Raw genomic sequence first — 27,214 nt, forward strand, 5'->3', positions numbered from 1 at the left:
ACTCCCACCTGCCTGGGAGCCAAAATCCCCCCCCCCAAGGGTGCAAACTGAGACAGAAGCAAGGGGTTGGCACAAGGCAAGGGACATGCGGACTTCACAGAGGGCACAAGGATGGGTTTGATGCCATCAGGCAGCGGCAAGGAGAGAAGCCTACCTGAATCTTCACAGCAATGAGCACAGAGCTCAGCTCTTTGTCCAGCTCCTTCAGCACTGTGAGTTTCTTCAGGCGCAGACTGCAGAGCCTGTAAGACAGAGAGAATGGGACACATTCAGGCACCACCATCCCTGGGGCCCTGCCACATGGTACCCGGCACTGGGAAGGCAGCCTGGATGCTCGGCCCAGCTGCAGGCACAGGCTTGGCTGAGCAGCACTGGCATTCATGCGCCGCTGAGACAGCCCATTGGGGGGAAAAAAAGGGAAGAAGGAAAATTAACAGAGCTAAAGCAGGCTTAAGGGATTAACATGCAACAGGAAGTCCAACAGCAGGCCATGTGGTAGAGATCCCTTCCCAAGCAGGGCTGTTGCCAGGTCTGCTTAAATCTACCTTGGCCACAGTGCTGTTTATTTATAAACCAAAGCACTTAAATCCACTCTTATCCCGGACTTAGTTAAGGCAAATGTTCCCATGCAGACATTGCAACTCCCTTGCACAACACCACGCAGAGCTGACTTGGGAAGCTGGAAGGCAGCAGCTCCGCAGGAATCCTCAACACAGCAGCGCCTCAGATCCTGGGGACTCAGTTTGGTAAGTGGCACTTCAAGGAAAAATCCAGGGAGAAGCCGGAGGCTCAGTGAGAAGAACTATTTTTGCTGCTCGAAGGATTAGTCAGCGTCTGTGAGACAGGCAGCCTCTCCGACCTCCTGCCTACAAGCCTGCAGAAGGATTCCCATGGAGACTACTACGGAGGAGCTGTGTGTCAGAGGGCACAGGCTAGACCCCTTTTTACAACAAGTCAACCCCACCACTCCCACGTTTTGCCAGCCAGCCTCTCTGCTCCATGCTCAGGGTCTGCATCGCTGCAGCCAGTGGTACCCAGGGCTTCAGTGAATACCAGGGCACTCACTGCACCTGAGATTTAGGTCACCGTTCCTGGAGAACTGATGGGTCACCACCAAACACCTTTCTGTTTGATACACCGTGTTCTCTCAAGTCCAAAGCTGTTCCTCCCTGCTTATTGCCATTTGTTTGTTTGCTTGCTTTTGGAAGGAAAACAACCCAGCTCTTGCCATGCTAAGGTACAGCAATGGTGTAGAACAGCCAGCCCAGAGGCGGACCGCTGCTGGAAAGGGGAGCACAGCCAGCTAGCCATACTGTAGGACAGGTTTAGGGCTTAGCAAACACCTCCTTCCACATCCCTGCTCTCCCTGCTAGAACGATTTTAGCTTCTGTAGACGGTTTGCTGGACTGTGACTGCAACCCTTTGTGTTTGGACAGCAGGGCATGGTGGGCACCAGAAGTCAGGAAGCTGGGGGCGCAGGCAAGCTCTGCCTGCCTCTTTGCCAGATGGCCTGGGTTCCTTCAGCCAAAGCCCAGGGTTACAGCCCCTTTAAGACCCCACACCCTGTGCACCCCAGCACTGCAATTAGTGCTCCTGTCTCTGTCTTTCCCCTCCGAGCCTCTGCTTGTAGGAAGGGAGAAATCTTATCACCTCAAGCAGGTTTCTTGCTCCCCAGAAACACAGTTAGAGTGAGCTGTGGAGAGCCAGGAGGGCAGCGAGGGCAGGACTGGGTGCTAGCCAGAGACACAGGATACAGCAGCTACACCAGGCATACTGAGGAAAAGCTTGTGGAGAGGCTAAGCTTAGCTAACTTCAAACCAGTGCTAACTCTGACCGTTCCTAGTTCCTAGACAAGCCACAGGGAGGAATGAGGATTGAATAGGTAAGCCAAGGACAGAAAATCTACTGGAATTTTCCATACAGCACTGATCTAGTTGTGATAGTTACCTGCATGGAGAAGTAGTCCCCGGTATATTAAAGTTTCCATAAGGATATCCAGTATTAATTTGAGGATATTTAAAGACTATGATTCTACCTGTCAGTTGTTCTCCTTGTAGAAACACGCTCCTTACCCAAACTAATCCATTCAATTGCTCCTCCCTGTGAGTCCCTCAGTACCTGGTACAATTCCTCAGGGAAGGGTATGTGTGTACCACCCACCCGGGCAGCTTGTTTATCTCTGATAAGGCACTTCAGAGCTTCCTTCTTCTCTTTTTACCCCTGCTAAGTTTCCAAGATCTCTTTTACACAGTGGGAGACCCTATACTCTTCCCCATCCTTCCCATACCACACGCAGGAAGGTGGCTACCCCCTTCCAACCTCTGCTTTTCCCTCCTGCAGCACCCAAAGATCTCACTAGCTCAGGGGCAGCTCGTGTGCTGCAACTCCAAGCCCTTCTCAAAGCAGGGCTTTCTAAAACCCCGCTCACCTCCACGACTGGCACGCGTATTCCAGAGCCTACATTTGCAGCACAAGAGTACACAGCCTTTAAAAAGATGCTCCCTCTCTCTCTGAGGACCCTCTTTTGATCTGTTACTTAACCAGTCCCCACATCACGCAGACCTGTGTCCCCACGGTGTGTGGAGGAGTGCTGGACAGCAGCGGGTCTCAGGCCAATCCCTGCAGATGCCTACAGGACAGGATGGATCCGCAGGGATCAGAACGTGTGCCCCTCTGAGACACTCCAGCCAAAGCCCACGGTGACTGCTCCATGGTCTTGCCCAGAACTGATCACTGTGTGATTCCCCTTCAGGTTGATGAATGTTTTGGTAGGTAAGTTACAAATCTGGGTCTCCTTGCTCGTCTAATTAAAGAGAATAAGTAGCAAGTGCTCTTGAGCTGTGGAGCTACTACAGGGACTTCCTCTACACTGAGCTGTGGTGAACACAACTGTAACACTGACTGAGAGCAGCAAGGAAAATGAGCTCCAAGTGGGCAGATTTCTGGAACTCCAGTACCCCTACAATCCACTACTGGTTGTTTACTGGTGAGAGGCACTCGCCATTTCCTGGTATTATCTTCAAAAACACTGTCTTCGCTCCATCATGCTTTGCAAACACCCCAAAACTAAAGTTGCTGTGGGAGCAGAACCTCAATCCATCCTGCTCCGAGCAGTTTGATGCCAGTGGCACCAGTCAAAGCTCAGAGTCTGGACAAAGCTCTCAGGTCAGCAGGTGAGCACCTGAAGTTCAGTCAGTCGGTCAGCTTCATCGGGGCCCAACTTAAATGCCTTTATGTAAATACAGGTAGCACAGGCTGCAGGGCTCTGATCTCCCTGGCATCATGACGACGTGGTGGGATGCATCCTATGACTGGAGTGCTGGAATGGAAGGATACAGGCTCTTGAGGAAGGACAGGCAGGGGAGGTGAGGAGGGGGTGTTGCCCTCTGTGTCAATGACCAGCTGGAGGTTTAGATTAGATGTAAGGAAGAAATTCTTGCCAGTGAGGGTGGTGAGGCCCTGACACAGGCTACCCAGAGTGGAGGGTGTCACTGCCCACTGGCAGGGGGTTGGGACTGGATGGGCTTTAATGTTCCTTCCAACCCAGACCAGTCTGTGATTCTATGATCATTCTAGGTATATTTTTTTCCACATTTTTTTCCACTCCCAGTTGCAGCTTCCCAGCTGTTTCCTTCCTGTCTACTTAAAGGACAGATTTGGAGTTTTGGTTCTGAAGTCTGATGAAACACTGTCACCAGCCTGGCCTGTGAGTTCATCTTGAAAAGCAAAGCTCCTGTAGCACACCCATTTTGTGAAATTCAGCAAAGCACTGGCTCCAGCTCTTGTTTGCAAATTCATCCAGCCTCCTGTCCCAACTGGTGACTGCTGCTCACAAGTGGCTAGTTTTACTGTTGCATTTCAAGACCAATGGCTTTGGTGATTGCCACCCATTTCTAATGCCCCTGATGCTAAGGGAATACAAACTGGAGGTACAGTTCCTAAGGCTGGTAGAGAAGGAAGGAAAACCGTGTGAAAATACATCTGTGCATAGTACAGGAGGAGCAGCTTTGAGCCTGTGCTTTGCCTGTAAGTCTGAGAGCAACTAGTAAGGAGAGGAAAACAATTTTGACCCACCTACAACCTCAGCAAAAAGATTTGGGGGTACACTGTATGCAGTGGGGACAGCAGCAGCTTTAGAAGCACCACATGAAACTGGAGCTGCACAATTACCCAAGACATCCACAACCCAGCAAAGGTGCCCGGTGAAGAAGCAGCCTGAGCTCTGCATAAACAAGGAATCATAGAATCAAAGAATGTTCTGGGTTGGAAGGGACCCCAAGGATCATAGAGCTCCAACCCCCCGTCACAGGCAGGGCCACCAATCTCCAGGCCTGGATCTACACAAGGTTGCCCAGGGCCCCATCCAACCTGGCCTTGAGCACCTCCAGGGTCGGGGCATCCACCACCAGATTATTTTTCTGAACATTTTTACTGATTTCTTCAGTTGGCAGCAGCCAGGCTGCCTGGGTTTTGCCTGTAGCTCCCACACCACCTACAAACGTTAGAGAACATCCACCTTTCCCAGAACTGGCCCTCCACACATCCCTGTCAACACTACCACCCTTATTAGATGTACAGTCATAGGCTAAGCCTTCAATAGAAACAGTTGAGCAGCTCCTCGACATTTTTCCAGAACTTAACAGCTCTAGTTTGTCTTTCAAGGCGATATCCACCTTTGTGGCTGGGCTTCTGGATAAATGACAGACTTTCAGTGGGGCTAGCATGGTATGGGACACCCATCCATCCATCCATCCATGCAACCATCCATCCCCTGCTCCCCACAAAGCTTCCCACTAGAGGGCAGACGGCAGCCAGGCAGGACCAGACACCTCGGGCGATGGAGATGCCCTGCAGCTCACCCTGCATACTGCCTAGTCTCAGAGCAGTTTGTAAACACGGCTTTACCCCTCTGACCAGAGGGGTGTCCAGCCCTACAGCTCACCTCTGATGGTGGCCGAAGCAGGTAAAAGCACGCAGAGGGGGTGTGAGCATTGAGCCTGGCATGTGCTCTCAGTCACAGCTCTTGGAAGGCAAGATACTCCCTGAGCTGTAAATGATACGTAGGCACGAGACGCCACTGATGCACGCAGAGGGGAGGAGAGACCTACTCCACTTTCAGAACCCAAGTCCCTCTTGCCAGCAAACTGAGCGATGAACTGGGACAGCAGCAGGCTCTCCATACAGCTCAGGCATCAGGACGGGTAGGTGGGCCAGTCACAGGCTTTGAGATGAACTGGGATGAAGGCCAACGTCAGGCTGCGGTGAGAGCCTCCCCAAGGGAAAGCGTGGCAGAGCCCGCACGCCTCGCTAGCACCCTCCTGCCTCTCTGCCCTCCAGCAGCCGCGGCTGCTGCCGCCTGGGAAAGGCAAGGAAAGCCAGCTGGGCTGACGCGGCGTCACAGAGGCCAGGACAGCCCCCTCCTGGCATCCCCAAGGAAAAAGCTGGCTCCAGGACCCCCAAATGCCTGCTGGGTATCAGGTCCCCCAGCGGAGCTGTGCAAGGCGGCGTGCGGCGCGACAGCCCTCGTGCTAACCAGCAATCCTCTTCTTGCCACCAGAGAGGCTCCCCAGCACCCTGGCTGACACAGCTTGTCACCAATAGCACAGGCCACCCCTGCTGCTAGATCCAGAAAGAATTCTTCTACTGCAAATTGCAGCTGGTTTGACTCATCCCAATTTCCAGGTGACCTTCCCAAAGCATGAGGGACAGAAAGTCAAAACTCCCTAGGTTGCTATGCCCCTTCCTTTCCTGTAAAGCATTTAAAGGCTTATGGCTCTCTCTGCCTTAGGAAATCCAGCCTGTTTTCCCATGTGACTATCCCTGGTCCCCTCCATCATCCCAACTCCTCCCAAGTGCCTCTAGACAGATCAAAGCCAGGGCCAAAGCTCAGGTCTTCTAGAGGACCAGCTGACACTCTTTTGCCTCAGAGGGTATTATCAGCAGAGGAACATAGAGCCCACACTGAGAAGGGGTTCCTTCTCCTCACAGCAGCAAGTTGGCCACAGTACAGGAGGAGAACAGAGCGCAACAGCATGCTGGGAACAGCAGAGAATGCCAGTGTTGGCAGGGTATATATCACCATGAACAGGATGGCTTCCTCATGCAGAACAAATGGGAGGCAAAGGGAAGAAAAGAGTGTCCTGCAAATAGATACATCCACCTTTCTTCGTCCTCATGGGCAGCTGCCCACAGTCCTCCTCAGAACCCGGTGCCCCTGGGATGGCCATTCAAGACAGACTGCAGCCCCTTTTCAAAGAGGCCAGTGCAGCACATCGAGTGGGACCTCAACATCACTATATTGAACTGGAACACCTTTCTTTTCTTCTCATTTTTCCTATCTTCACAGGACAGAAAGCCCACTCCAACAGCCCCCACCGCTCTCATCTGACTGGGCAGTCCATTCTTAATTGCAGAAAACATCGTCATCTCACTGTGCACGTAGTTATCCAGCACGCCCTACTCCAATCAGCTCTTGGAAGAGTGCCTAACTCTTTAATCTCTGGGCAGATTATCTATCTCAGGACAGCTCTGGTTTGGGCAGTGACTTGCCCTTGAGCTGGCCGCAGCCGGCTGCTCTATTGAACAGACCCAGAAGCAGCTTTTCCCACTGTGGGGACCACGCACGGCTCTGCCCAGGAGCTCTGACAGCTGCCCAGAGGTGGCTGAGAATAGTGTGTGCTCCCATCACAAGCTCTTAGCACTCCTCTGCCTTCATATTTATATATATATATTTGATAGTATTGCAATACCACTGAGATGCCACAGTCCCTCACCACAGATGCACAGGAAAGAGCAGGTCACACCCCAAAGAGATAGAACAGTTAGGAGAGGGCACAGCAGCTGTACCAGGCTAGGTCAAGTGCACCTATGAGATAAAGAGGCTCAGAAATGGGATAAGAACATCGACCTGCTATGCACATGTCTCAGCCAGCAGCAGTAGCTACTGGTGATCACCAAAAGCAGCTATTGGAGCTGTTTGCTACCTATGTGAAAGCAGCCAGGTGTGAGGGACGATTGAGCACAGCCAGGCAATGGATTAACTGATGTTGGCTGGAAGACATAAGATTCAGCATTACAGAAGATACCTGCTGGATTTACCAAGGAGAATATAAAAACCTTTCTAAATATCTAATGTGATATGCAAACAGAGAGAGTGGTGAGGTGCTGGAACGGGCTGCTCAGAGACGTGGTGGATGCCCCGTCCCTGGAGGTGTTCAGGTTGGATGGGGCCCTGGGGAACCTTGTCTAGATCATGCCTGGAGGTTGGTGTCCCTGCCTGTGGCAGGGGGGTTGGAGCTCTGTGATCCTTGGGGTCCCTTCCAACCCAGACCATTCTATGATTCTCTTCCCCAAGGCTTTCAAAGCTCATATCTGGTGGCTGTAGCCAAACTAGCTAAAACTGTTCTTGGACCTACCACTAAAGTTTCCTTCATGGGGTTTGAACAGGTTATGCTTTTGAAACATCCCTGTTAGAAGAGATCAGCCAAGATGCATTACTGAGTGTATACCAGCCCTAACCACAGGGAGTGACACGAGGAGAGGCAGATCGACCAGCAGCAGTGCTTCTCAAGCCTCGAAAATCACTTCTATGCTCAGGGTGCACAGTAATTTTTTTCAAAAAATGACTTACTTTTTTCAAAAAGCTACATCTACTACAGGCTTTCAGCTACTTCCATGCTGCCAAAATGTCAATGTGCATGCAGGACACGTGGAGAAGATCTGAACTGCATTTCTAATGGAAGGATGGCTGTTCAGGCCAAGAGCTAGCATCACGTTCTCCTTGCTTGTTTGCTGCCCATGGCATAATGAGGAAGGGTGGGCTGTTCCAAGCAGCAGAGCAAAGAAGCAGAGGCACAAGGATGCATGGATTCTTTAACGCCATTTCAGAGGTCATGGCATTCCAAACTGGATCAGAGCAGGCCTGGCTGCAATGGGAACCCAGTGCTGCCATGCAGATGCTTGGCCAAGGCCATACATCAAACCAGGGAGGCCAAGACCATACATCAAACCAGGGAGCATCCCCTGTTCTCCAGCATCCCCACTAAGCACAGGCAGCACAGTGACACTCAACGCAGCGAAGCTGCCTGGGATTCCCACTGGTCAGGCCTACAGCCAGCTTCTCCAGAGCATGTGGCTTCCCTTCTTGGGACTGCTGAGCTGTCCTCTGAGGTTTGGATGCTGCCTTGTCACGTGGGCAAGGGTCTACCAGCATCCCCCTTTGCAAACTGTTTCTAAACAAGACAGATGCTGCTTTCTCTGACCAACGCAAATGTCATGGTGGAGGGAAGTCAAAGATAAGCCTACATGACGAAATGCTCCCTTCCTATTCCCAGGCAGATTTCTCTCAGCACAACTGTCCTTTGCATGCTCTACAGCTACAGAGACAGCTTCACAGTTTTGGACTCAGCAACACAGGCAGCCTCCAAGAGAAGTGGACCACTCTGGCGTACTAGCTGTTCTGTTGTGTCTAGTACACAAGTGCCTGCTGTTCTGCTCATTTCCAGGATGGTGCAGTGTGGAACAAAGTATACAGCAGATGACGAGACAGCTAAAGCAAATATGTAACCTCAATGCCACCTCTTGACCTGAGGACTGCTTCCTCCTGAGAAATACCACCTCATGACTCATCCCTGTCGTTGACTGAGAGCTGTGTAAGCCTGGAGAGCAAATCACGCACAAGACTCGGATCCTTCCTGCCCCGATCTTTCTTAGAAGGGCATGTAGTGATAGGATGAGGGGGGATGGTTTTAAATTGGGAGGGGGTAGATTTAGATTGGATATTAGGAAAAAATTCTTCACTATGAGGGGTAGTGAGGCACTGGGACAGATTGCCCAGGGAGGTGGTGGCTGCCCCCTCCTTGGAGACGTTCAAGGCCAGGTTGGATGGGGCCTTGAGCAGCCTGGTCTAGTGAGAGGTGTCCCTCCCCACGGCAGGGGGGTCATCACGGAACTTGATGATCTTTAAGGTCCCTTCCAATCCAAACTGTTCTAGGATTCTAAGCTCTCAGGGGCCATCCCTGCCAATGTGGCTAGTCCCACTGTGGGAGGAAAGCTGTGGCTGTGGCACCAGGCCTACCCAGCACCACGGACTCCCAGGCAGGATGAGTGCTACCTGTGTATGCAGCTGGCACAGCATGGGGACAACAGGAACCAGACTGCCACAACCTGTCAGCACCAGTGGGGTTATTCCTGCCCCTCCCTCCTAGCAAGTCTCCTCTCTCCAGGCAGAACTCAATGCAGAGCTCAGCCCAGCAGAGTGTAGGAACTAGCAGGGGCTGAACCCACCAGCACAGAGAGCTGAGCTGCACTAAATGCCTCCCTCACACCACACAGCCCTGCTCCACAAGCCTCCAGCCTGTCCAAGTAGGCAATACAACCACACTGAGGGAAAGCATAAGGAACAGGCACCACCTGCAAGGCAAAGAGCATCCAAGTCTCTATTCTGGTGGGGCTGCAATTTCAAAATGTGAATTGACACGTTTTGCTGCTTGCAAAGCTTCCCTGCACCCTCCTGATACCCAGTGATGGGGTTTTTAAACTTCTCTCCTTCTACTCTGCCATAAATACGAAATGAAGTTGCCCAAGAGGTTCAAAAGCTAAGAGGAGAGACTAAAATAAAATACTCTTGGGAACTGCATGTTTCCAACAAAACTGTTTTTCTGCTAGCATTTAATCTGATCCAAGTCAGACACAAACCTGGCACCTCATAATGTCATTTTGCAGTCTGGTCATGCTGCTCTGTGCTAGAAAAAGTCAGCAACAGAAAAATGCCCTACTGAAGCACCATGGTATTATCACCCCCAGGATCTGCATAAGCTGGAACACTGCTATTTTAACAAAGTTGCTATGCTGATTTCTCAGATGTATTCAGCCTCTGTTCATAGCCTTCCCTGTTAGGTTTGCTTTAAATCTTTCCCTTTTGAACAGGTTGTGACTTGGTGCCCACCTTCACACTGCAGCTTCAGAGCACTGCTTTTCACCCACGAGCCCAGGCCTCTGTGGATTGATTCCCAGGCAGAAGCAAAAGAGACTGTCCTGGTGTTGGCTGAGATGGACTTAATTTTCTTTCTACTAGCTGGCAGAGTGATGTGGTTTGGATTTAGTATGAGAATAATGTGGGTAACACGCTGGTGGGTTGAGTTGTTGCTGCGTAGCTGTTGTATCTATGCTAAGCCAAGGACTTCTCAGCTTCTCACACCCTGCCAGGTGCACAAGAAGCTGGGAGACCACAGCCAGGATGGCTGGCCCAGACTGGCCAGAGGGACATTCCCTATGGCAGAACACCATGATCCATATAGAACTGGGGAAGCCAGCTGGGAGCTGGAGTCGCTGCTCGGAAACAGACTGGGCATTGGGTTTGGGTTTTATTTTCCTTCCACATCTGATGAGCAATTGCACTTGTGCATCACTTGGTGTTTTGTTTGTTGGGGTTTTTAAATACCTATGTATTACAATAATATAATAACATAATATTATTATAACAGTTATTGTTATCTTCCTTTGTCATTCCATTAAACTGTCTTTATCTCAGCTCACGAGGTGTTTTCCACTCTCCTCCCCACCCGTGGGGTGGGGGTGAGCAAGCAGCAGTGTGGTGCTCAGTTACTCACTGGGGTCAAACCACACCAGGGATCCGGGCTGACCAAGTGAGCTCAAATCTTCTGCATGGGGTTTCCCAAGAGGTTTTTAACCTCTCCAGGTCTCTTAACCCACTGATTCAAGCCAGTGAGGCCTCATACTGGCCACACGACACAAGGACCCTTGTCTGAAAAGTGGGGGAACTATGAAAGGGCAGTTGTTAAAATTGTGGGAGAACAATTTCTCTGTGCATTCAGGGCGGAGTGGAAACCCTGAGATCTGCACAGAAAGCTGCTGTCGGCCACTCCAACCTGACACTGTCACAGATACACCAGAGTTATCTCACAAGGCCACACAGCAAGGAGCTGCACCTTACCTAGTGCTACAGAGCAGCTTTCCCTTTGCACAGAGCCCCCTGCAAACATCCTAGAGTGCACTGCTTCTCCTTGTCAGCCAGGCTCAGAAACAGCCCCTCCTGGCAGAGGCCTCCATCTTGGCACATCGCTGCAATCCAAAGCTGCTGGGCTGTTTCTACCCAACCACACATGCTTTTCTGAGGCAGAGATGCCACACAACCCATTCAGCTGGCGTGGAACTGAGAAGGTTGTACTCACTGCTATGGCTCATGCTAGATCCCTAGCTGAGGGGGATCAGGAGAGCGTCCAACCCTGTATCATCAGGCTGTCTGGGAGCAGGCATCAAGAAGCACGGACTTGCTACCCTGCAAAAGTAAGGGAGCTGTGTCCAGGGAGCAGCCTGAGTTCCAGTGGCACACAGCAAAAGCTGTGAGGACCTCTCCAAGCAAAGCATGAAGGCAGCTGCTGCCTGCAGTTGTTCACGCCCCCTGGCACCACAGGACTTCCCAGCAGGCTGCCCAGGAGGCACAGCCCCTGCTCTCAACGGTGCTGCAGCTTGGGCTCAGCAGTGTAAACGTTACTCACAGGCTGTCAGGGCCCTTGGGGACTCTGGCCAGCAGCACTCAGCCTCAGCAGATGATGATGCTCCATGCACCTGGAGCTGCTCACTTCCAGCCACTGTCCCAGTGGAACAGGACATGCTTTCTGAGGATCACCGCACCCATCCAGCATCTCTGCAAGCTGCAGCCAGAGCCAGGAGCTATTGTGACAGACATTTTGTCTAGCAAAAGTGTCCAGTGGTGTGCCTCCTTACCACATCCTGTATTACAGTCACACTGGGCACGTGCAGCCATCCAAAGACAATTTGAATTCACAACTTACAAGAAAAATTCAACGCCCTGCCCACCACTTACTCTCTTTAATGCACGTTTCTGTAGTGCTCATTAAAGCACCTACCAGAGAACCCGGGAATGGGAGGGCAGATGGTTTATCATACAACCCTTCCCACTAAGCTGTGGGAATCTGTGGCTGAAGCAAAGGATCTTCTGCACGACAGGTACACACAAAGCCAGCTGGTGCAACAGAGGCACCTCTTCGAGCCCTTTATTTGGACATGTGGTGGCCAAGTCAAACCTGTATGTTCAGATGCAGCGTCCCAGTTTTCCTTCTAAGAGCTCTGGATTTTATACAGGAGGTTGTTAATTGTTTCTGAAATGAGTCATTACCAGCTCTTCTATGCAGCCTGTTAGAAAAGCATACACCAGCACACGTACCTTGGGACTGGCCCACAGGCAGCTAGCTCTGCACCAGCCAACTGAAGCAGAAGAAACAAAAGAGTAGCTTTTTTGGTTCGTTGATCAAACTATAAAAGAAGCCTATAAAAGAAATAAAAAGCTAGTTCAAGCCCAAACTAATACCGTAAAGTTTTAAAAACAGTCACGTGAGGATAACTCTGACTGACTCTAGCACAGAGGAAGTGGTTAAGAAGGGCAGGCAATACGATTGCAAGTGACTCTGAAATTCTAGCCAGTTACAATTTTTAAGAGAAGGACAAAAGTCAACAAATAACAATATCTGGGGGGAAAATTTAACTAAAGACTCAGGATCTGGACATACCGAGCGGGTACCACTCAAAGGGGAAAAAACCCTACTTCAGAAACAGCTGGCAGTTCCTTAACAGAAATGCTGAGACCCATCCTAATGCCTGAAGGGAGGGGCAGAACAGCAGCCTGGCTAGATTGTGCTATCTTCAGTTCCCAGGGCCAAGAAGCAAGGATCTAAAAGATGAAACCAAGTCATTGCCCAGGGCATGAACAGCAATATGCAGAAGCAAGAGCAAAACATAATGCCCAGACAAACCAGGGGTCCCAAAGCTTTCATCGACCTGTTAGTTATACTCACTGGGGCTCAGTTCGCAGCCAGAAATAGGCTGCCAGATCAAAGGTAGAGGTGAATCCCTTCCTCAGGATAATCACAGATAGAGAAGAGGAAGCTGTTCCCTTGAGGAGGCTGAAGAGCAGTACTACCCAGGTACAAAAGCACAGGCTCTTTTGTTAGCACAATTTCCTTGGGTGCAATCACCCTACTCTTCCCTCATGTAAGATAAAAGATCAATCAGAGATTCTACATCAGAGCATCACCATTGCTCCCTACCATAAGTGCCAGGATCAGCCCAGATGGGGGGGGGGAGGGCAGGCACAGAGACTGAGGCAAGAGAAGACACACATCTGTAATACCTGGAGACCCAGCAACTCTCCAGAATCCTGGGAGCTGCACAGACCATCCAACAGGCTCACAACACCCAGCCTAACAAACACAAGCTGCATCTGCAGCAGTGAAAGGGGCAGGGATGCCCAGCCCGACTGCAGCAGTCCTGCCCGTTACTGAATAGGAGATGCTCAGAGCTGCTCTCTGGACCGACCTGACACAGGACAAAGAGTTCCACCTCCATCACTGCAGACACACCATGATCCCCCCCAACACCATCACTGCAGCAGCAGCCCAGCATCTCCAGCATTCCCATATTCAGCCCAGTAGATAAAAAAAGCTGGGCACTGTCAGCTCCCCTCCAACAAGAACTCACAACCAAAACAGCAGCACACCCCAGAGCCACATCAGGATACAGGGAAGTACCACCCAATCTTAAGCAAACCTCTCACCCACTGCAACCCTGGAAGAACCATTTTGCAGTATCACTGGGACTGGCTCCAGTATGAAGTACACATTGAGGGAACAGGAGTACAGTTTGGTCCTGTCCACAGAAGCAAATGCCACCGAGGTCCGCTGATGTCACCTACACTTGAAGATGCTTGTTTAAAAGAAGTAACTAGCTGTGCTAAGCAATTCCATGCAGAACAATGTGGGTCTTCACAGACCTGAAGTGCAGCCAACCCTGTTTTGTACAAGGAGGAAGGAGAGTCCAAGAATTGAACTATCAGCGGGGAGAATTAAAACACGTTTGTACACTAAAAGAAGGAAGAAGGTCTGGAGGTCTCCCTTTCATTGCATCAGCCATTGATGGGTGAGGCTTTTGCTTTAGAAAGCCTAAAGAGCATCACTACTCAAACAGAGAGGGAACCACTACAGTGCTTTTGAGTGGAAATGCTTACTGGGGCCCACAGTAGTACCAACTTCTCCAGGTTTGCTACTTGCCAGAACTTCTTTTGTCAACACCCACCTGAGAGTGCCCAGTGCAATTTCACACTGCCACAGCACCCATGGCACACTCTCTGCAACTGCCTTCTATCTGATGAAGGGTTTGTGCCCAGCCTGCACCAGTTTAGGCATTTTAACATGCACTCAGATTGCACTAATGAATTTAAATACAGCTTTACAAGAATAAGCCCTGCTTAAAATCAGCTCGGGATTAGAGAAGCACGGGCAGCTTGGTTAATAGTGGATGCCACTGAGGTTATTTGTGCCCTCATCAGAACACATACAGACACACTCAGAACACACACTCAGAACACATCCTTCACACTGCACAGCATGGGGACAAGGCATGTCTTAGCTGCAGGACTAAACTAACTCTCCAGCTGACTCTCCAGCACTGCCACAGGGCACCAACTGACCTGATCATGCCCTAGTAACAGTGAATGCTCTGCACATACTCGTCCAGCTTTGCTCAGTGCAGGGTTTGTGTGAGCTGCTTCTGAAATTCCTTCTCTTTCGTCTGCACACAACTGTGCCTAATTATCCCACATGTCCCAAACTATCCATATTGAGTCAAAGGGGCTTCTAGGCAGCATCCATCCATGGTCTATGTCGTGACAGGAGATGAAAAGTGACAGCAAGGACAGGATGGGACCAAACAAACAGCACAATCAAAGGAAGGAAGAAGATTCACATCACAAGAAGAGGCAAGAGCATCTTCCAAGAGCAGGACCACTGTAGGTAAAAACTGCCAGTTCTGGGGAAGCCAAGAATGAGCGGAAGTCAGACAGCAAGTCCTGGCAGCACAGCACCTGCCCTTGAAAATCATCTTCCCCTGACCTGCAGTTCACCGTCCTCCAGGCCAGGATTTTACAACTGGACCTCGATAACAAGTTACACAGTCCTGCCCAGACCCCAGGCCAGGTCTGCCAGTCGTGGATGCACAGCCAACACTCTTCAGGTGGGTGTGCTTTCTGGGCACCACCCAACCGTGGCTTTTCATCCGGTCTGAGAGCCTCTGTCCTTCAGCAGTCCCGGGTCTCCCTTACACCCGAGCCTCAGCGCAGCAAGAACGTTTGCAAAAAGCTCTTCTACTTAATCTTCTCCACGATGGCCTTCCTTGAAAGCAGATGTTAAAAAGCCAAGTCAGCACTTCTTACAGCGCAGGCAAACGATACTCTCTCTCCCATTAGAAAAGAGAAATACACCTAAAATGTAAACTGACATTTCAACAGCATCGTACTCTACAGCTAAGAATCATTATTTTCTGTGAACTTAAAAAAAAAAAGGCTTTTGCAGTAAAACTGTTTCATAGCTGTAAAGAACTCAAAGTGAGCCTGGGGAGCTCTCAGCAGACTGACATCTGGAACCAGAGCTGGCTGAGTGCTCGTCCCAGCCCTGACAGCCGTTTCCTGCCTTGGGTGCAGAGAGAGGATACCGTGAGCAAACAGAAACGAAACACTTTGGGCCGCTGGCAAGTCGCAGAGTTGAGAAATCCAAGTGGAAGCTTGAGAAAGCCGAAAGCTGATTTTCCTCTTTGAACCTCCAAGCGAAAGGGGAGAGGGTACACGATGAGCTCTGCTAGCTCCAGCCTCTCGGAGGGCACCGAACAAAAACCAGTGGTGTCTGACTACTCAGGAATAATAACCCTTCAGCCAATTAACTGGGCTTTCTATATAAAACATGTTTAGGTGACTGTTCTTATAATCCAGTACATCTAAAGTAGTTTTAGCAAGGTCATTTTAAGGGACTGGCTTTGGGGATTTTAACTGGACTTCAATTCCCACACAAAAGCATATTTATTATTTGTGAATTTTCAATCTCGTGAACATGACGTGAGTCACTCGCTCACTTTGAAGAGAGGAAGCTAGAAATTAATATGCTGAAAACCCCTGTAACTTTATAGTGCTCCAGGAGGAAAGACCCAGGGAGTTCATGTGTGATTTGGTAGGCTTTACCTTGGTGGCCATCCTGAGCCTGTGCTACTGTCAACAGCTGTGTTACAGGTAAGTAGTATAGCACTTCCCAGAGATAGATTTCTTCTGCAAGAAGCTACATAAAGCCTTTTCAATATAGCTGAGATGCTCCAGATTGTGAGAAGCCAGAAGTGAGGCTGCAGCAGAGCCCCAGGGAGTCTGCTACCAGTAGCAGCAGCATTAATATTAGCATTTGGTACTCCAGCTCTGACCCATTTTGAAGAAAGAAACTTTCTTACATTTTTCTGACAGCCTTGCAATGTTTCTCTTCACACCACCAAAAGGATCCAACTGTTGTCCAAGCCTCTGAGGACTCTTATTAGCAGCATATGGGTCTTGAACTCCCTCAAAGAGGTTTGAGGTCCATTGCATTTGTGCTGGCAGAAGTAACAGGTGAGTGCATGTTGCCAAAAGTAATTAACATGAAGATGCACTGATCTTGTTGAGCCTAAACAAGATTTTCTTTGTTTGGCCACAATTTTTTTTACACAGGCCCTAGTGAGTTTTCTGAAGCAAACCTCTCTCCCTGGGACGTGCTTGTATGATAGGAAGTGGTGAGGCACTTCCACCTTGAAGTTTATGGCTCCAGCTGAGCCTGGCATTTTAAGACACCCACATTTAGTGCTTTTCATCTACATTTGGACTTCAGTGCCAGAGCACTGGCAGAGCGAGAGGCTAAGGTTGTCTTCTTGGCACATATTACCCCCGTATTCAAAGACGAGTTACCGGGCTCAGAATTGGCAGCATGAGAAACTCTTGCTCACGCCACCCAAAATCAATTCTATACACAGAGAACAGCATAAAGCCATCAATGCTCATGAGAACCTGACCTGCCTCACAAACATAAGGCAAACTGTCTTTTCCTGGTTTGGAAGTGGACCAGCACCTACTGGAAGCAGGAACACTGAGGCTGCTAGGAAACTCAGCACCCACCTGGCTACCAGCTATGCACATTTGTGAAGAGGAAGGGACAACTTAGACCCAACTAATGATGACTGCCTAATACAAGAGGTGAGGCTGCTGTGGTTCACAAGGTTTCTCCTCTGTCCAGCTCTATACACACGCTGTTACAAGTACAGTCATTTTTAAAAAGAAAGGATTTTTCTCCACTGTACCATGGTCAAACAGGAGCCCATGGTACAGCAGAAACTTGGAGCAGGACACACTGCTGTCCTCCAAGACTTGTCAGCCCATCCCTGCGAGTCCAGAAGGCTGTTAAAAGGCCCATCTCCAAGGTAGCAAAGCCTCAGACACAGAAGAGCTACCATTTTACACTTCCCAAAGTCTTCTGCAGGCTGCAAGTTCCTCTGCCAGCCAGGGGCACAGGATAAGCCCCTCCTTGTTCACATCCACACGTCACATCCTGCCGCGGCGAGCTCACGGCGAGTACATCCTGCAAGCTGCTGCCTGGTGTAGCGAGGCACCAAGAGAGCCCATGCAAACCCTGGGCAGTGCCTTTACCAGACCCTGAGACTGGTGAGCGTCCAAAGCCCCTTTACAAGGCACTGCTCTGTCTCCAGCACATGACAGCCAGCCATGAAAACAAGACAGACATGGAAGGGGAGGCCAGCTTCCTGCAAACCTCTCCCACTGCGGGCTGCTCTGCGACGCGTGGCTGCTGAGGGAAGGGGCGCAGTGGCAAAAGTTCTTCCCACTCATCTGACAGGAGTCCTACAGCCATCATCGCACATCTCTGAAGGCCTCTCAGGTGAGAGGAAAAAGACCCATTCAGAGCAAGGTCAAAACACTCCTCTAAGGACAGTGAGGGGTGCAAACAAGAGCCACTTGAGCCAGCTGGGTTGCCAGAAGTCAGGCAGCAATGCTCAGCTCCCACTGAGCCTTGTCTGAGCCAGACCGGTCATTTCTTTGGCTGACCAAACTTCCCTTCTGCAGTGGAAGACAAGCAACAGCAGTTCTTCCACACACATACCACTCCTCCAGCTCTTCCCCGCCAGACAGAAAGCAACTAGCCAAAACCCAGCTGCCTGTGCTCATCTCTTAATTTTTGCTACTATAAGAGATCACTGGACCTTGGCTGATTTGCCACGTCCTCCCATCCCACTGCACAACCTGGCAGAGTGGCTGGTCACTTAGTCACACCTCCTCAACATCCCTCAGCACCACTCCTTGTTTCAGATGAGAAAGCAGGGTACAAAAATGAGAAAGTGGGATGCCCAAGGTCACAGAGAGGTTGCACCCAAAAGTCCCACTTTGGACTTGCACCTCAGGTCACCAGATGCAACTGGTATTTTTATAGAAGCCTTTGTGATTTACATTCACACCACGAATGTCTTCAATAAAAACAGATGGAGGGGGATTGTGTTGGGCTCTTATCGCCTTCATCAAATCCCCTTTTCTCCCTCCAGACATTCCTGACAGGCAGATTTCCCTGACCTACTTTTCCAGAAGAAGAGAAGTTTCAGCTACTTCCCCTGAATTGCAATAAGCTTCCACATGCCAGCAAGCAGGTCCTCAAGAGCAGGGGAGTGAACAGCCATGAGGAACAGCCACGCCATGAGAGAACCAGAAGCCCCTGAGCCCTACCCCCAGGGCAAGCCCACCCAAACATCTACATAAACTGCAGTGCAAAGGCAGGAGCTAGGATCACTCAGTGCAAGCTGGGCTCAGTATGTTAACCCATACCTTTGTTGCCCTGTGCGAAGTTTCAATACATTCTGTTCATGCCCATCTCCATACACAGAGGTCAGAGAAGAAGAGGTCCAGCAGCACTCGCTCTCCCACCTCCATGAGCCCTCCAGCAGATGTTATGATGTTGTCATCCCTCTCTGAATGCTCAGAGCCTCTCCATGAATTGGCTGGATCCTTGCACAAGCACAATGCAGGTGAGAGGACTGCCAAGAGGTAACAGCAACCACTGTGGAGGGGACGTCACCAAGGTAAACTGTGGGTTCACCATTCCGTCCTTCCAGTTTTCAAGTTCTCATTTCTGAGAGCAGAGATGAACATCTGCAGTGCAAGAGGGTCATCATACAGCCCTGGCAGCCAGAGTGGCTATGAGAGCATAGTCTGCAATGTGACTCGTGTCAGCATGTGGGTTTGCACGCCTCCAGAGCTCCTGTGCAATAAACACAGCGCCAGCTCAGCCCCGGATGCCTGAGCAGGCATCCTGCATTTCACGGGTTAGAGCTGAACTGCAGAGTGCTGAGGAGTGAGTTCTCTTTTCCCAGTGTCTGGAACAACACTCAGAGTTTTCTCTTCCCAGTTATTTCCTCCTTACTTTCCACTGCACTCACTACAAACTACCGCTGCCAGCTCCTTGAGATGGGAGAGTAGAAGGTCTAGCTGGCAGAGCTTATACATAAACATGTCTCTGCCTGAACAGCCAAGGCACTGGGGAATGCTTGCTACTACACTACCACATGACATGAATATTAAGAACAAAGTAAAAAACAGAGCTCATCAAAACTCGCAGCTGGTTCAGATCCTTGCCACAGTGAGCTCAAGCACCTGCCTCCAGCTGCCAGAGCACCTCACACAGGGGCTGCTGTTGGAGTCTGATCAGAATGTACTCCTTCAACCACACTTGATGATCACCACAGGATTCAGCATCGACATTCCTCTCCCTAAGGAAAGGGAAGAAGCCTAATATCATCCGGGACTTTACAAAAAGAAACTGGATGAAGGAATATGCCTACTTTAAACACCTGTGCTGACCTCTGGAAAGTTTCAAGGCCTCCAAACCAATGTTTTTCCAAGAAGAGACATGTCAGATTCTTAACACTCTCAAGCCAAAAAGAAAAAAAAAATAAAATTGAGCCTGAACAGCTCAACTCACATTCCTGAAATGCAAACTGAAGCTACATCTAAGTCTTCAGCACATCACAAACCCCCACTAAAAATTTAGGCAGCTAAAGCTCTGCAGAAAGTAAGTATGTGTGTTTGTGTGAAAGATGGTCATTCAGCAGGCACTCCCTGGGCTGCAGTTCTTCAGTGTCATCACAATCTTCTCCAGGATGGAACAGTTCTGTCTAGCATTACACTGAGCAGGTACCTGAGTGCAGATCCCTCCACTGCTGAGCTTTCACCATGACAACTGACTATGTATTTCTGCTACGTATTTTAATAATTATTCATCTGTGTGAGAACTTTCCCCTCTGTTCCACAGCTGACTTGCCGTTTAAGAGGTCCTCCTAGAAACCTTGATGAGAAAGGTCTTTTGCAAATCCAAGTACTTTATCAACAGTTCTTATGGCTCAACAATTCCAAAACATCTGAGAGGCAAAGCATCTTTCTACAACAGGGCCCGTACACCAACATCTATATCCATGTGCTCCACTACCTCTGTTCTTTAGCTTCTACTAACGTGCTTGGTGCTTACTCATCCGTAGTTTCTCAAATCTCTCTTAAAACCCCCAGAAAACTGTGGCTTCCCATCAGCCACTTGCAGTCTCCCGGGAAAGACACCAGCTGAAGCAAGAGGCTATATATTGCACTGGGTAGTCCATGATGCTAAATTAACTGAAGTTGCTTTGTCTCAAGCCTCCCATTTCTCTAGCCTTAAAGAGGGAGAGAAAGAGCAAACAGAGCTTGGCAGCCTCTGAGAAGTGTCAGACACACTGCTGAACCTATACGGCTCCCAGAAACGTGGGAGGAAGTAACACTAGCGCAGCGGCTCTTCAGCAGAGAGCTTCCCCAGAGCATGCACGGCTCCACCAGACATCCTCTCCTTCCTTCCTCCAAGAAGGCCTCCAGCATTCCCACAGGCGCGTTCGGTTGTTGATGTAGCACGTCACCCTTTGTGGGCCAGCTGGACGCCGGGCCATGGCCGGAGAAAGCCGCAGTGCTGATGCTGTGGCACCCAGTGCCCTCTCTCTGTCACACGCTCGCTGCCACGGCGAGCTCTGCTCTGCTGCTGTCACAGTAAAATCCTTTACAAGCACCACACGGCAGTCCTGGCAGCTTGAGACTGGGTGGGGGGAGCACAGGAGGCTGCTCCCTACAAACTGACTGACACAGCAGAGCCGTTGAGCGCTGCTCCCCTAGCAACTGAGACAGCAGAGAGAAGGTCTTTTTTTTGCCAGCTTTCTACCCACCAAGCTGCCTCTACGATATTTGGACTAGTAGCTGCTTCCCCAGCACACACAGGAGGCACCATGCATGACCTCAGGAATGGAGCCCCTTTCCTGAAGCCACGCAGAGCGCAAGAGTCGGTGCTCTTCTGGAAAACCATACTTTGATTGATGTTGTCAGCCAACTCTAGCTGCCCCTCTGAGCAAGAACAGCCTGCAGAGCCACCCTGAGAGGTGATTTTAGTGAAGAGCATACGGATCAGACAATGGCTCAGAATGTCCCAGTGAGAACTTGCTCCAAAAGACTTCTCAGTTCTTGGATCTATGGCTTCCCCAAAATTACCAGCCACTAGCAAGCTGCTCAAACACAAGTGCAACCTCCCCAGTACAAGTCACAGAAGACAACCTTCCTCAGAGTCTGGTTATCCCCAGATCTCTTCAATCAAAGACAGCATGATTGACAGCTCATTCACGCTCAGTAAAAGCGGACAGAATCTCCTCAAACTGATGACTGCAACATTTCTGGTCAATAAAACAATTACTGTGAGATACTGTCCAACAACATCTTTGTTGTAAGAGCATTTGCAGGTCTTGCCATGGACCACTGCTGCTACTCCTCACCAGAGTGATCTTACTGTGGACCTCCATGTACACTCACAACATGCAAGGCCAACGTATGGGCTCATGGAAAAAGGGCAGCTAGGCAGAGATGAGACACCCAGCTGAGCTCAGCAGAAAAATATGAACTTCCAAGACTTGCTAACAACCTCCTCTCAAAGTACCGCAGCCAGCCCCAAATCTCAGCATCCTCAGATACTTAAGAAGCTGCTGGACAGAGATCCAAAGCATCAGAAAGCTCACATCTGAGATCTAACTGGGTCTCAGCCAAGAGGTCAGGCACAACCAAACAGATCAGCATGCTCACGCTCAAGAAGCTCAATGCAGCTCCAGTCTGGCAATTAGTATTTTAACTCTGGAATAAAAAAAACAATCATCAGCAGCTGTGCAATGCAGCCACTGTTTCCTTGGTAACAGAGGCAGCAGGACATCTCTCTCCAGCGCAGCTCTCCAGAGTCCTCCCTGGAGAGCCACAATCAAGGCAATGTGCTAAGGGCATCCTTGGACCTGCAGTGACTCATCAGAGGTCACCCACAGCACCCACCTTCAGTCTAGCACCCTGCTGTTGGTAACCCACTGTTTTCACAGTAGGTCAACAGCATATAACACAACACTCGACAGCTACAAGTCCAGGTACCATCTGAAGCTCAGAGAACACTGTCAAGGTCTCAACACGCTCCTGGGCCTGAAGGAGACTGTTTCAGAGTCTGTATCCAAAGGGTGAGGAGGGGTAAATACAAGCAGTGGGTAAGACAGCAGAAGTTAAAATACACCTTAGCCAAACCAGAAGCCACTGTTCTTAAAATCAGACACAGAGATACCTGCTCAAACCAGAGCACTATATCCACAGCAGAAGGAAGCACCTTCTGCAGCCCTGGTCAAGGTGCTGTTTGTCAAAGAGATCCCATCTGAAGTTATGTTGAAGACTCAGTTATTTAACTGAAGTTTTTCATTGGGCTGCATGGATATCTTGAGTAAGGTTCAGCCCCTCACTGGACTGAGTTCAGAGTTATTTATTGCTGACACTTCTGATCTATGATTTCCTGCTACACACACACACACTACTCCTCTGGCAAGCAAGAGGCCAACACTGTTCCCATCACACTAGCACAAACCCTTGGCTTCCTCCCCTCCATGGTTGGGCATCTCTCTGAGGAGAGCCACTGGTAAGGCTCAGCAGCATGGGACACCCTCTCCTTGAGCCAGACCAGAGCCCCACAAAACACTGGTGTTCAAGCTCAGAGATTCACACATTCGTAGGGGGTTGGAAGGGGCCTCTGGCAATCATCTAGTCCAAACCCCCTGCTAGTGCAGGATCACCTAAGAGCACATTGCACAGGAACACATCCAGATGGGTCTTTAATGTCTCCAGAGGAGGAGACTCCACGACCTCTCTGGGCAGCCTGTCCCAGGGCTCCATCACGCTCACAGTAAAGAATTTTCTTCTCATATGGAGACAGAACTTCCCATGCTCCAGCTTGTGTCCCCCCACCCTGTCACTGGGCACCACTGTGAAGAATCTGCCCCTTTCCTCTAGACACCCACCCTTCAGGTATTTATAAGTGTTGATAGGCTTCCCTCTTAGTCTTCTCTAGGCTAAACTGACCTGGCACTCTCAAGCCTTTCCTCATACGGAAGATGTTCAAGTCCTCTAATCATCCTGGTAGCACTCCACTGGACTCTCTCCAGTAGTTCCCTGTCCCTGAACTGGGGAGTCCAGAACTGGACAAAACATTCCAGATGTGGCCTCACTAGGGCAGAGTAGAGGGGGAGGAGATCCTCCCTTGACCTGCTGGCCAGGCTCTTCTGCAGGTCAAGGAGCAAACATGACCACAGCCAACTAAGACATCAGGAGCAGGTTTCTTGCAGACAGTTTTGACTAACCACAGCTGGAAGTGGAATTGCTTTGTGCCTGGGCAAAAGATGGATGTGCCAAAGGCCCTGAAGCCCACTGCTCCCAAGGGGCTGTTCCTCCAGCCCTTTTCTATGTACTGCCAGACAATCCCAAATTTGCACTGTGATGCAGAAAAATGGAGTCTTGGTCACAGATATATGGCAGAGAATGAGGAGGAAGGCTGGGATACACATTAATGCTTGGGTATTGCATTCTAACATGAAAAGTAACAAATTTTGAGTATCTACCTCAAAATCTCAATTAAATCCAAATCAAGAGCAGAGTGGGTACAAAGTTCCTTTTGCAGCAAGGCACCAGTCTAGGCTGCTCTCTTCTCTTCAGGCAGCAGGATCTATTGCTGCAGTGTGGACCTGTAATGGTTTTGACCCAGCTGACAGCAAAGCACCACCCAAAGGGATGGGGAGGGAAATGAAAAGACCAAACTCGTGGGTTGAGATAAAGACAGTTTAATTGGACGACAAAGGAAGATAATAATAACAATAACAATAGCAGGAGTAATGATGATAGTAATAAACAAATGATGCACAAATGTAATTGCTCATCAGATATGGAAGGAAAACCACAACAGCCCGATGCCCAGTTTGTTTCTGAGCAGCGACTCCAGCTCCCTGCTGGCTTCCCCAGTTCTATATGGATCATGGTGTTCTGCCATAGGGAATGTCCCTCTGGCCAGTCTGGGCCAGCCATCCTGGCTGTGGTCTCCCAGCTTCTTGTGCACCTGGCAGGGTGTGAGAAGCTGAGAAGTCCTTGGCTTAGCGTAGACACGACAGCTACGCAGCAACAACTCAACCCACCAGCATGTTACCCACATTATTCTCATACTAAATCCAAACCACATCACTCTGCCAGCTCAGCCAAAACCAGGACAATATCCACCCCTTATTCTATACCATCTATATCATGCCCTTCCCAACACATTCTAACGAATCACTGTCTTTTTTTCCATCTTTTGATATGCACACAGAGGTATCATTCCCGTGGTCCCAGTTTATGGGTCACCCCTCTAAAATGCCCATTGAGCTCCTTTAGTCTGTGGGCTCCATCTGTTATTGATGGTCACTCAGGACAGGAGAGGTGGTGTGTTGTGTGGAGTTACTGAGTGGCAAACCCAGCTCAGGTTGGGTCACTGCTGCAGCTGCACTAGTTCTTATAAGGCTTGTGCTCTGTTGGTTCAGGTGATTCCTGCTCTAATAATTCCTACCTACACCATTTAACTGAAATCCTGGGTTACAACATTGTAAAGATATATCTACTGCAGCCTACACCCTGGTCCGTTCGGGCCAGGTTGCAGAGTTTAACACTGCAAGACTCTTAATCTCAGGGTCACTGTGTTTGAGACCCGTGTTGGGCGCCAAAATGGACTGCCATGGTTTAACCCCAGCAGGGAACTAAGCACCACGCAGCCACATTTAGTCCCCATGGGTGCGATGGATGAGAGAATCAGAAGAGTAAACGTGAGAGAAGTCACGGGTTGAGATGGACACAGTTTAACAAGTAACACAAAAGCTGTGCACACAAGCAAAGCAAAGCAAAGCAAAGCAAGGAATTCATCCCCCACTTCCCATGGGCAGGCAGGCAGGTGTTCAGCCATCCCCAGGAAAGCAGGGCTCCATCATGCCTAACTCTTATTTGGAAAGCCAAACGCCATCAGTCTGAACGTGTTTCCCCCTTCCTCCTTCTTCCCTCAGCTTTATAGGCCAAGCATGACATCATATGGTATGGGACACGGTATGGGACAGCCCTTTGGTGTCCATACCACATCCCACCTGTGTCCCCTCCCAGCTCCTTGCACACCCCCAGCCTACTTGCTGGGAGGGCCATATAAGGGGCAGAAAAGGCCTTGGCTCTGAGTAAGCAGGGCTCAGCAATAACTACACCCACAGTTTTCAACACACATACAAAACATAGCCCCAGTCCAGCTACCATGAAGAAAATTAACCCTGTCCTAGCCAAAACCAGCACAGGAGTGATGTTTGCACACACACTGCAGTGGCTGCCTCCCCCACTGTTGCAGTTTTGTGAGGCTGTGCTGCTGAGATGGTTTCTTTAAGCAGCAGTTAAGAGTTTTCTGCCAGCCTAAACTATAAACAACGAGCAATTCAAGGCCAAAGTCACGGCCCGAGAGACGGTCACAGCGCCTCTGAGAATCACATACAGGAGAAAACCTGGAAGCAGCTGCATTTTGCCCCCAGAGAAGGGAGTGAGAAAGTGTAAGGAGCTGTGCAGACACCAGGGCCGGAACTGGGCGGGGGAGGAGGCGGCCCAGGTGCTGGAGAGAAAGATGCTCCTACAGCCCGTGGAGAAACCCATGGAAAAGGCCAAGACCCCACCTGCAGCCCATGGAGGGGCTCCATGCTGGATGGAGCAGGTGGAGACATAGAGGAGACGCTGTGACCCTACGTTGGAACAAGCCCCTGCCAGCACTTGCAGCCATGAGGAGAATCAGAGACACAGAGATGAGTGAGAGACATTTGCATCGTAACAGGTTTGCTGGGGAGAGGCTTGGAATCCCATGGAGGACTGGGACTGAGAGACACTGTGATGAAGAGATAAAGCCCTGTGGGAAAGGACTCACGTTGGAGAAGTTCGTGGAGGACTGTCTCCCGTGGGTGAGACCCCACAGTGCAGCAGGGGAGGGTGTGGAATGAATGCCCCCCCTCTCCCCAGCCCTGGCCGAGAAGGAAACCAACTTGCAAGGGACTGACCTAAGTCCCCATGTCCCGGTCCCTGCCCCCCTGTGCTGCCATTGAGGGGAAGAAGGGAGTGAAATCATGACTAGAGTGAAGTCTGCTAAGAAGGGAGCGAGGGGGAGGTAGAGGTGTTTTCAGATCTGAAAGAGGAAAACAGCTGATGAAGAAGTAACTGAGAACCCCGTTTTTTCCCAGCACCTGCCCCCCTGTACTGCGAACAGGGGGAAGAAGGGAGCGAAATCCTGACTAAAGTCTGCTAAGAAGGGAGTGGTGGGGGGAAAGTGTTTTAAGATCTGGTCACGTTTGTTTCAAGATCTGGTTGTGCTCCCAACTCTGGTTTCTTCACTGTTCTTTGTAGTGTAATAAAGTAGAGTAGTTTCCCTCTTCACTTTGTGTTGAGTCTGTTTTGGCCACGTCGTTGCTGACAGGATGATCTCTCCCTGTCCTTATTTTGACTCCTGAGCCTCTTAATATACATTTTCTCCCTTGTCCAACTAGGAAGGGGAGTAATAGACTGACTTTGGTGGGTGTCTGGCCTCCAGCTGGGGCTAAACCACCACACCCACTCATTACCACTTCCTGCCCTGCACACATCTTCCCCTGCCACTCCAAGCACGGTCTTCACAGAGGCCCTTCCAAACGCTGCTGAAACATCAGATCCTGCCAAGTTCCTTACCTGGGTTTGTTTGGAGGTTTAGTTTTACCAGGAAAGGTGAATAATTTTGTCTTAAGGTGTTCAAGAGAGCCTATTAAGCTTGCACTGGGTGCCCACAAAGGATGGGCTTGTGCTGCCGGGGAATTCCTTGACTGTGCTCGCTGTGGCTCCCTATCACATTCCACTGAGAGAAAACAAGGAGGAGGAAACCAACACACAGAGCAGTGAGGGATACTAGACAAG

At 50.1% G+C, this 27,214-nt stretch overlaps 1 protein-coding gene across 1 annotated transcript in view; it reads right to left on the reverse strand.

The window, feature by feature from the left end:
* The window catches only part of LOC311190452 (phosphofurin acidic cluster sorting protein 1-like), a 71,300-nt gene that overhangs the window by 19,616 nt on the left and 24,470 nt on the right, over window positions 1-27,214 (reverse strand). The window contains exon 2 of the mRNA XM_084262366.1: window positions 155-242. Coding sequence (XP_084118492.1) covers window positions 155-242 — 88 coding nt within the window. The remainder of the gene's footprint in view (window positions 1-154; window positions 243-27,214) is intronic.

This window comes from Gallinula chloropus, assembly GCF_964237585.1.
Source record: "Gallinula chloropus genome assembly, chromosome: 3".
In the NCBI taxonomy this organism is placed as follows: domain Eukaryota; kingdom Metazoa; phylum Chordata; class Aves; order Gruiformes; family Rallidae; genus Gallinula; species Gallinula chloropus.